We start from the raw sequence: 10,855 nt of genomic DNA on the forward strand, positions 1-10,855 counted from the left end.
AGCTTAAACTTAAATCTCCTTATTGAAGGTGTATAAGAATATGGTACAGTACAGGGGTTGCACAATCTCAACACATAACTTTATGCTTGTTGTGCACTGTAACGGTACCATTTGAACGCACATAATCCTTCCATAAGAGACCTAATTCGGTAAAGTCTTATGTCTGCGTTGAAATATATGAGTGTGACGGAGTTTTAAAAATATAAAGAAGAATGATGTATATTAAACATAAACAGGCATGATAAAGTGATTTCAAAAAAAAATTGAGACCAGTAAATACTATAATTTAGAATCTTTCGTTTTGAAATTAAAATTTTCTTCGATTTCAACCACATGACTTCAATTTTTTGGAATAAAAATTTATTTTGCTAATGGTGTTTTTTGAAACTTAGCCTATTTGGTTAATGCTTTTGCTTCGTGATTTTTACTTTTACTAGTTTAATGTAGCGAAACAAAAGTACCAAGCATGTTTGGTAATGTTTGTTGTCATTTGAATAATACAAAAACGTATCTAAAATTGAGGTCAAAATCATAAGCATCAAAATTATAGTTTTGATTGTTTCCGCTGTAGTAAAATATTGTTAAAAATAAAAAATAAAAAAAATATATTCTTTCTAAAATAACATTTTTAATTAGTCATTCAAAATTTCAAATTTACAACATCTTTAACTAAACATACTTTCACAAATTTACTTCTAAAAATCTTATAATAAATTTACTTCACCAAATAAATTTTAAAATAGTATTAGACACATTTTAAAATAGAAACATTACTTTTCTTTGGATCACAGTGGCAGTTCTACCCTTCTTTTTGTTACTCCATGCTAACCATACAGTCAACCATTTCACTAATAAACCAAACGCACCATTTGTTTTTTAGCACATTTGAAAAATATAGTCGACATCAGACCCACCAATCCACGTGTACAGTTTTAATTAGTTAAAAGTAGATTAGAATTAGCTGTATTATACTCATACATAAATATACATATTCATACATACATATCTGTATCTCTAATTCTCTATGGTCATACATTTCTCATACCCTGTTAAGCTCTCTTAGTCTCTCTCGCTTCTGGATCTCAAGCTTAGCTGAAGAAAGAAGAAAGAAGAAAGAAGAAAGAAGAAAGAAGACTTTATCATCATCACCACCGCCATCTGAAACCTTTAAAGTCGACGATTTTGGAGAAGATGAGTGAAGAAGGCAAGGACAGAGGAGTCACCAGCGGCGATCATCATCACCATCACCATGATCATCAAGAGCAGCAACCTCAGTACGGAACGTTTCAGGGGGTTGCGAACTATCCTCAGCAGCCGGTGATCGGGTTTCCTCAGCCGATTCCGCCGCCCGGCTCCAGCGAAGCGTCGGCTCCACCACCGCCTCAGTATTATGCTCAGGGGTATCAGGCCGTTCCAGGTGCGAACCCCTCTCTTTGTCTCTCTTCGATTACGTTTTCAATTGGGTTTTTGATTTTGTGTACTCCGTTCAATTGGGACACTGATAATATGTTGAATCGTATCATGTAGTGTAGGTCAAAAGAGGGAAATAAAAATTGTGAACTCTATATTCATTTATTTGATTGAAAGATTGATTGTTGTGATGCTCTTACATCTACTCTTTTTTAATCCCAAAGAACAATTTTTGCATTTCCTTTTTATTGGAAGTTGAAGTTTGATTGCTAGAAAAATAATGAGTGATCTTTTAGTGTTCATTCTTCTATCAAATCTTCCAAAGCCTCATTGGTCTATACATCCCTTAGAAGTACAAAATCACCAAATTTGGGGCGTTTTGATTCTATCTGCTGTATCAATTCCCTCATGCTTATTTTGTGATTCATTGATTGTAGATTTTGTAAGAGTGCTTAATCAATATGCATCTTGAACTGTTTAGACTGAACTATTAAAACTTGAAAGATTGCAATGGTGATGGTCACACTTTTTTATTTTTTATTTTTATTGAAGGATTTATATATTTAAGTTACACCCTCCCCAACAGCCAGCTTAAACTTTTGGAGTAGATGGTTGTTAGCATGGTATCAGAGCGTAACGTCTCGTGTTCAAACCTCACCGTCACCCAGATAATTAAAATTGAAAACGGGGTGTTGGACAAAAAGAAGGCCACACATGAGGGGGCGTGTTGAAGGATTTATATATTTAAGTTACACCCTCTCCAACAGTTTAAACTTTTGGAGTAGATGGTGGTTAACAATTTTATTTATTTATTTACTTTTAGTATATATTAAGACAAGCAGGCGCGGATTCCATATGGATTTGTTAGCCATATTTCTTAAAATTGTTGAACCTCGACTATTTTGCTTAGTCTTTACTTGGTCTATTTAGTTCTTTATTTTGGATTATTTTGATGGTATATCAGGTTATGCTATTGCTGAAGGAAGACCTGTAAGAGAGCGTCGCCTTCCTTGCTGTGGTCTTGGTCTTGGCTGGTTCTTGTAAGTTATCATTCGGATCAATAATTTGTTTTCAATAGTCTATATATAAATATATCAATGTAACTTGTGATTCAACAAGTGTCATGTTGGTATATAGATTTATTAGGTGAGAACCATGAGATTTGCATACCTCTCTTTGAATTTGAAGCTCTCATTGATAATGTGTAGATTGAAGTCTCAATACAGAGTTGAACAACGTAATTTAACTGGATGAATCTAAAGTATGGTTACTAAAAGTGTTGGCCTAATGCCAGCCCATTCGCTCTAGCCTCTGCTTTCTTGCTCATATTGGTTTTAGTTGACTGTACTAGAGTTTGAAACTTGAAAACATTGGACTTCATAAAAATAATATTTCAGTTATTTGTTTTTGGCAAAACATCATTCTGCTTATTTCTAGACACCTTGAAGCTTCTTTATATTGAATCCAATCCTAATTCCCAAAATATTGCCAAATTCTTAGAAAATTCAAGTTTTCTTGTATAAACTCACTTTATATGGTCACGTTTGTTCCGCTTAGGGATAATTATTGAGCCAACTGTGTCCTATTAAAAGTTCTAGATTTGTGTATGGTAAATTTACAAATGATCCAAAAGATAGGGAGTTTCATACAGCCTGTGTCCTGGTTGTTTGTTTACCAATTATGACCCGGTGCTTCTCCTGGTTATTCGGGGTGCTGGGAGGAAATCAGACATTGACTTAAGAGGGTCGTTACCTGGTTCAACAGTTTTAATGCTTGATTACAAATTTTGGAATATTAATGCTAGGATTTTGTATTTTGGAAGCCTGTGTGGAAAGGAAAACTTTTTTGATATTATATTTTATCTATACAGTATTTTCTTTTTCTGCATTTAGTCCTGCCATTATAGATATTTATTCTGCATTTTCCGTATCTCCAGTGATTCTTAATACTAATTGATAATAATGATCTTTCTGTTATCTGAAGGTTCATTATTGGTTTCTTCCTTGCCGCTATTCCTTGGTATGTTGGGGCCCTTCTTCTACTTTGTGCCAGAGTTGACTACCGTGAGAAACCGGGATATATTGCTTGCACAGTTGCTGTAAGTATTTCTTACCTCTCATCTCATTTTTATCCCTTAGGACATTGTTTATTATAATGTTTCCACTTGTGCAATTTCACTCATAAGTCAATTGATATTGATCAACTTTGCTTCACTCCTGTGGTAGTTCTGTTTGTTCCTTAAATAGTTGGCTATGCCCTAGTTTAACTATTACCTGTAAATGGCGCGCCATATTTGCTGAATTGGTCTTGAGTAATCTGAGCTTTTAATTTTTTTTTTTTTTTTTTGTAAATCTTAAAATAAAAAAGATAACTAGTCAACTCTTATCCAAAAAAAAATAAAAATTAGATAACTAGTTAACCGATAACTACTTTTAAGTAAAGAAAATAAATACTTATCAATAAACAAAAGTAAAGAAGATAATTAATTAGTTTTGAAATCAAGTAAAAAAAAAAAAAAAAAAAACCAATTCCGATTTCTATATGATCTGATCAATATATGACAACTGTCCATTAAGATGAGCTAAATTTGTAAGACTTTCTTCCTAAGCCTGTAAAAATGGTCTAAATTGATGGATTTAATGGATCAAGTAAATAAAAATTCGGTTTAGCTAAACATTTTAGCATTTAATTGCCATCAAATTTTAAGAGCTCAACAAACATTTTGAACTTTTTGAGAACAGGATAGTCAAATTGTATGGTTAGAAGTATCAAATCTAATTAATTTTAGTACACGAGATATCAAATGGAATATGGCTAGAGAACCTGACAGATTTTTAGCTGGAACCGTATTTAGTCCATGGCCTACTTTTGAAACTAGAATTTTGGACAACAAATAATAGCATGCAACTTCATCATGTGGCTTTTATGCAACTTAGATTGCATTTCAGTTCATCTGTTCACGGTGTTGGGCTATTCAAACTTTGTATATTCTTTTTGGATTTTTAAAAATTATAATTAACTCCTCGGTTTTCCACCTTTGGCCTACATTGACAATTTTTTGTTCAGAATAAGGAAGTGTTTTTGAATTGATTAAGCTATATTGATTGCTGTAAATCCTTTGCCACAAGAGTAAGATATATTGGAGTTGAGTCCCTTATAAAGTTCCAACTAAAAATTCCAACTTGGAAGGCACAAATCTCCCTTCACTCATCAACTAAATTGATTTGTTAGTCATATCCGCATATCGGTCATATCAGTCCCTTGATGTCATTTTAATATTGACCATCACTTGTTGCCTAAAATGTTCATGTGGGGGGTCTAGTGAAGCCATCCAAAAAGAATTATCACCTCTATGGTGCAGGTTGCACAAATGCATGGCTCACTTACACACAATTGCCTATAGGGAAATATTTGGAGTACTAAAGAGATTTATGGGACCATGTTTCTCATAATCTTTTAGCGTGCCAATTTTTTTCCCAAACAAATTCAGTATAACAGTTTCTAAAACATTTTGAGTGATTACCCAAAAGTTCCGTCCATTGAGTTCCACAAGGTTCCCTCTCAACTTTTCCAATTACTTTCATCCTAACTCCAGAAGTGGTTTCCCACCCTGCAACTGATTCCCTTTCTTAATATGATGTCAATTTGTTTATCGGTGTTAAAGATGACAATTTCTTTAATGCCTACTAACAACCACGAAGATGCACACTTCAAGCATTCTTGATTTAATATCATGCTTGCTGCTAGGAATAGCTGGATAAAGTACAGCTTGTCAAAGTGTTTTCATTTTAAATTATTTATGTTTGATTACCTGAAGTAATAGGTACAGCTAAAAAGGGGATCAAAAGAATAACATAATGCTGGGAAGGAAAAACCATGTTTCCTATCATTTATAGATGCTAATACTAGAGTGACATTATGTATTGCAAATAGGGTGGTGGACATGACAACTTCTGAAATTTGAATGATTTGGCGTTTATTTATTTTTTTGTTGACAAGTAATGAGACTCGACCAATGAACTTTAAGTCTTTACCTCTCCCTTAATATGCCTTGCCAACATATGTATCAATGTGTTACATTATCTTTCACAAATAAGGGACATGGTTTATTTTTGTTTTATTAATTAGAATTTTGGAATGTTGATCTACATCCTCATTGTGAGAGTGTTCTGAATGTGGAGAAACCATGAAGATATTTTTAGGTATATGGGCCAGAGATAACAGCATATTATGTCTTGATTCCTAACTGATAAGCATGGACACATTGAGAGAGAATTTCAACCTGGCTAATTAATAAGAAAATTTCCGCGGTAAATTCTTTTCACCCACGATCAACTTAACTCTTATAGTGCTGCTCTGTTTGCAGGCTATTCTTGCCACAATTGCTGTCGTGTTTGGTTTGACAAAGGATGACTGGTAATCTCCCAGGGAAGAGCTGTCAGGTCCTGGAAAGGGGATGAATGCATATGCATCGAATCAGAAAAGTCGACCTGGGTTATCGATTTGCACGAAGTCATTTCGTGTGAATTTGTAAATGCAATCATGAAGTACTTGAGGTTTCATAACATAATTTACTGCTGTTACTTTTTTCTGAACTGTGATGAAATGCATTTGAAATTTGTTTTAAGAATGGTTTGTTCACATTTCAATGCATCTATCAGTGTTTTACAGTAGAATATGTGCTGGACTTATTGGAACCTCAGAGTGAGAGCAAGATCGCAAGTTTCAATTTTGCTTGGTTTTTGTTCACCTGCACAGGTGTAATCTTGATCAATGTTCGTTCTGTTTCTGCGCGTAAAGTTGTTGAATGTGTAACTGCTAATATTATTATCTGAGTAAAAAAGATGGCACATTTATGCAAAATAGGGCTTAGGTCGATTAAATGAGAGAGCTTTTAGCCAACTTATACTGTTTTTATGAAAATCCTTATCTAACACACCCAAAATGAGCTAGTTAGAGTGACTAGTTCATGTTTCCAAGCTATTGACGAGTTCATGTTTCCACCCTCTTATTAATCTTTAAAGTCTCTTAATTCTTAAGTCCAACCAAACCCGAAAAAATAAAAAAAAAATAAAAATATATTACCTAAAAATGAAAAAAAAAAATTCCGAAGGAAATATTTTACAAAGTCTCAATTTAAATTTGAATTTTTTTAGTTGTCATGAAGTGCTTGAGTTTTCATAACAGAATTTATTGCTGTTACTTTCTCTGAACTATATGAAATCCATTTTAAAAATTGTTATAAGATTGTATTGTTCACATTTCAATGTGCGAACCTCAGAATGAGCATACAAGATCATAAAGTTTCAATTTTGCTTCATTATTGTTTTGACTTGTTACGTGCCTCATTCATCAGGCAGTAGTGATGGGGTACAATGTATTATTATCGATTAAAAGTACCAAATTTATGCAGAATAGGTTTAAAGAATGAACAATAATTGTAATGTTCTTATCATCAGTTCCTAACGTAGATAAATTTTTTGAGACACAGGAGAAAGTGTAATTTATCAAAATTACTGGTTTACAAATTTTCTCTCATCATACAAGCTTCTTTCATGTCTCTCATCCTAAAATGGTACAAAATGTTATTTGGTTTTGAATTTTTTTTAACAAATTTCAGTATATTATATACATATAATAGAATTCAATTTTAATTACAATTTAATTAAGTCTGATGCATCAAGTAATAGGAAATATTGCTTGATTTTGTTATCTTCCAATTTTAGAAAGAAAAAAAAAAAAGGAAAAATTAGTTTAATAAAAAAAAATTTAATAACAAATTTGTCTTTATTTTTATAAAATAAAATTTATATAAATGGGTATGATATTAAAATAAACATGTAGTTCTTTAATAAAAAAATTACTCACACGTAGAGTTAGGAGTGATAAATAACAAAATAATCTATTTTAAAAATTTATTTTTCTATTTGATTGAATTAAATAAAAGAATTACACAAAAACTAAAAATTATTGTTAATGTCTAAAATGCCTTTTAAGTTCTTATTTTGTTAATCCATTCACAAGTCACAACTAATATAATAAAAAAAATATTAAAACTAATTCTCTTAAAAAGTTAGATTTTCTAATAGGGACGCGACGGGACAGAGTGAGCAATTCATATTATTTGCAAGTTCAAATTAGTTTTTTACCATCTATTTTAATATTTTGAAATTATAAAATTTTAAAAAAATATTTTGATATTTTAAAATAAAGAACATTAATAATTTTTTTAATATATTTTATTTAATTCAAATAAACCATTACTACAAAAGAACACTCTATAATTAAGGACTCGTAATTTCCCTTCTTTAATTTTCCTTTATTTTCTGCTTAATTGGACCAAACGAAGCCCTCAAGTCACGCAACCTTCGTTCAGAACTTGGGAGTAGCAGATGTCAGTCTCTCTCTTACGCAACCTTCGGACTCACCCGTCTGAGTTAGCAGTCTCACGGCGGCGATTGCGCCTCTCAGGCACAACCAGCAACAGCGACGAAACCAGCTTCTCGGCATTCAACACCGGATTCGTCATCGTTTTCAATTTCGGTAAGATTCAACCTTATTTCAATTTCTAGGGTTTAGGCTTTTGGATCTATCTCACTCTCTTTCCCCTTTTTCCTCCTCCTCTCTCTATGTGACAGTCTTGATTCTTAATTTTATGCGTTCAATTTTCTGGATTTGTAATCAATTTCTAGGGTTCAGTTTTCTGGATTTGTGTTCAATTTGTTGTTGGTTTACAGTGCACCCCTATTGTTTGGGATTTCTAACCAAATTATTGTTTGCATTATAACATGAAAGGTAGGTTTCTTAGGAAAGAAGTTAGGTTTGTGGAAAGAAATCTTGATGCAGAACAGGTTATCGACTTTTGATTTTTCTCGCATAGTCGTCAGAATAGTTCTAATTCTTGGAATTTAGTCGTAGTTTTTAGTGATTTTAATTTTTTTTGTTCTTTTGTTCTGTTTTGGACTTATTTTTTAAATATGTTGTTAGGATTTATTATTATTATTATTATAAATACATGTAGGGCCAGAATTTGTTCAATAATCAAAAGTTTTCTCTGCCCCTATTCTCAGTGAATCAAATAAAAAATAATGGCAAAGACAAAATCTGCACTGAGGAGACAAAGAAGAAAAGGAAAAGCTGAAGAAATAGCACGCACAGGTACTGATCATGCATGCATAAGTGCTGACCTAATCAGCAATCTCCCAGATAATCTGCTATGTTCAATCATCTCACTGCTTCCTGCAAAAGATGCCGTTGCAACTTCCATCTTGTCTCGCCGGTGGAGGCCGCTCTGGAGGTTCCTTGTTCGCCTCGATTTCGACCCACAAATCATCAAAGAAGGTCAAAATTTGGTTATGGAGGATTTAATTCCATTAGAAATCATAGAAGACGTAATCTCGTCTCAACGGACCAATGTAACCGTCTGCAGGATTACTCACTGCCCGGACGACTGGCCGTCCCAGCCGTTGCTGAAATTGATGGACAAAGGAATAGAAAAGCTCATTCTCACTTCTATAAATGATGGGTCAAAGTGCTATTATGAGCCTATATTGCCCGCGGGTGTCTTCCGGTGTGAAACTCTCCGTGCTCTCCAACTCAATAACTACAAACTCAGATCCGAGTCCGTTGTGGCTTTCGAAGGTTGCGTGAATCTCACCACTCTAAAATTTAACTCGGTTCGATTGGACCCTGATAGTCTTTCCACAATCATATCTAACTGTGAATTCTTGGAGAGTTTGTGCCTACGTTCTTGTACTGGATTAGATTATCTTATAATTAATTCTGATGACATGTACTTGAAGTTTTCGGAACTCCGGAACTTACAGACAGGGCAGATGCATATATGTGCTAAGGGTGTCACTGATCTAGTGCTTAATGATGTTAAATGCTCCGAAATGTTTTATATTAACTGCCCAAACCTTAGAGTATTTCGATCTTATTGCCAAAATATTGCAAATCCAGATATTCTCAAACGAGGTCTGCTGGTATGTAGCTTTCTCCTCTATAGTTTAAGCAACCCTCTATAGTTTAAGCAACAGCGCACACATCCACTGACCCACATTATTGTTTTTAATAGGGCTCAAATTCTCTAATCTCATGTAACGAGAATAAATACTTATCAATCTTTTTGTTTCATTATCTCATTAGAGTCGAAGTGCTAAACGTGGAGAAGACTATCTTTCTCTCGAGGATCTGCGCGTGCTATGCACTGAATTAGACTTGAATGACGTGAGACACCATGTCTTACTCTCTTCCATCTTTAGAGTGAGCCTCTATTTACAAAAAATTGACATCACAAATCGGGTAAGTTGATTCAATGCCAGAACTTTACATGTGTATTGTATGGTAGCACTCTTTTTTTTTTTATAGTAATGACTAAGGTTAATGTGACAATATTGTCTATAATTCGCGTCTGAATTAAAGCTGTATCATTTAATGTTAATCAATTTTAAAGTTCAGGTTTGCCTCCATATTCATCAAATAATGAACGTTTTAGCATCAATTTATTTATTTATTGTATATTTTATTGTAGTATTCTTATTATATGTTTTTACTTTCTCAATCAGGCCCGCTGCAGGGATAATACAGAGTTCGATCTTCCATATTTTGAGTTTTGGGAAATATCTGAGGTGTTCGATAGCATAACTTATCATCTCAGGACAGTGAGGATAAGGGGTTTTACAGGAAAAGAGAGAGAAATGAGTCTTGCTTCTCATCTAATCAAGAATGCTACTAAGTTGAAGAAAATTGTGATACAATGCGACGATAACTGTTCGCTAGAAGGAGCATTAGCCGCGAATGAGTTGCAATCGCTGCCAAGGTCCTCCGTTGATGCTCATGTAATCCTGCAACCAGGGCACAAGTTTATGACCAATGTACTGGCCTCGAAAGAGCTTATAACCGATGATGTTGAGGTTCTTTTTCAACATTGGGTTTCCTCACTTGTTGAACATCACTTTTAATTTCAAAATTTATATTATCGTCATTATCATCTGGATTTTAGTATGGAATATGAATGGAGATATGGGGGAGTTTGGAAGAATATGAGTATATATTTTGAAAACTAAACATGCCTGGTTACTCTGCTATATACGGGCTAATCTTGTTATCTCTTTGTGAAAATGGATGTTGGGTTGACTATAGAAAAAAAAATTGCAACTCAAATTTCATTAATGAATATTGCACTTTCAATTTCTGTGACTGCCCTTTTGCTGTGGACTGGAATACGTGCAGGGGCAGCAATGCATATACTGAATAAATGGGTGAAATAAAAAGGAAAAACTGGTGGGATATGCTGAATTCTTCTCTCTTTCAATGAATTTAAAATTTCCTTTCAGCTGGGAGCCTGAGATATAAATCTTTTAAGTTAATCCAATATTTTTTTTCACTTATACTTGAAGATTGTGGAGATCAAAAAAGTTAATTCACTGGAATTGTTTTGGCT

The 10,855-nt window shown here is 33.6% G+C and overlaps 2 protein-coding genes across 2 annotated transcripts; both read left to right on the forward strand.

Moving 5' to 3' along the window:
• Nucleotides 1-1,005: 1,005 nt before the first annotated feature.
• On the forward strand, nt 1,006-6,142 carry LOC132307583 (large ribosomal subunit protein eL20z-like). The gene is made up of 4 exons (XM_059805392.1): nt 1,006-1,417; nt 2,375-2,450; nt 3,394-3,508; nt 5,777-6,142. The coding sequence occupies exons 1-4, from the start codon at nt 1,192-1,194 to the stop codon at nt 5,828-5,830; spliced, it is 471 nt and encodes a 156-aa protein (XP_059661375.1). The 5' UTR covers nt 1,006-1,191; the 3' UTR covers nt 5,831-6,142.
• Nucleotides 6,143-7,727: 1,585 nt separating this feature from the next.
• On the forward strand, nt 7,728-10,453 carry LOC132307584 (F-box/LRR-repeat protein 13-like). Its single transcript, XM_059805393.1, has 4 exons — nt 7,728-7,953; nt 8,481-9,395; nt 9,559-9,714; nt 9,978-10,453. The coding sequence occupies exons 2-4, from the start codon at nt 8,499-8,501 to the stop codon at nt 10,371-10,373; spliced, it is 1,449 nt and encodes a 482-aa protein (XP_059661376.1). The 5' UTR covers nt 7,728-7,953; nt 8,481-8,498; the 3' UTR covers nt 10,374-10,453.
• Nucleotides 10,454-10,855: the final 402 nt, after the last annotated feature.

This window comes from Cornus florida, unplaced genomic scaffold (genome assembly GCF_030987335.1).
Source record: "Cornus florida cultivar Cherokee Brave unplaced genomic scaffold, ASM3098733v1 CherokeeBrave_3.0.0_Hap2_Chr05, whole genome shotgun sequence".
Classification (NCBI taxonomy): domain Eukaryota; kingdom Viridiplantae; phylum Streptophyta; class Magnoliopsida; order Cornales; family Cornaceae; genus Cornus; species Cornus florida.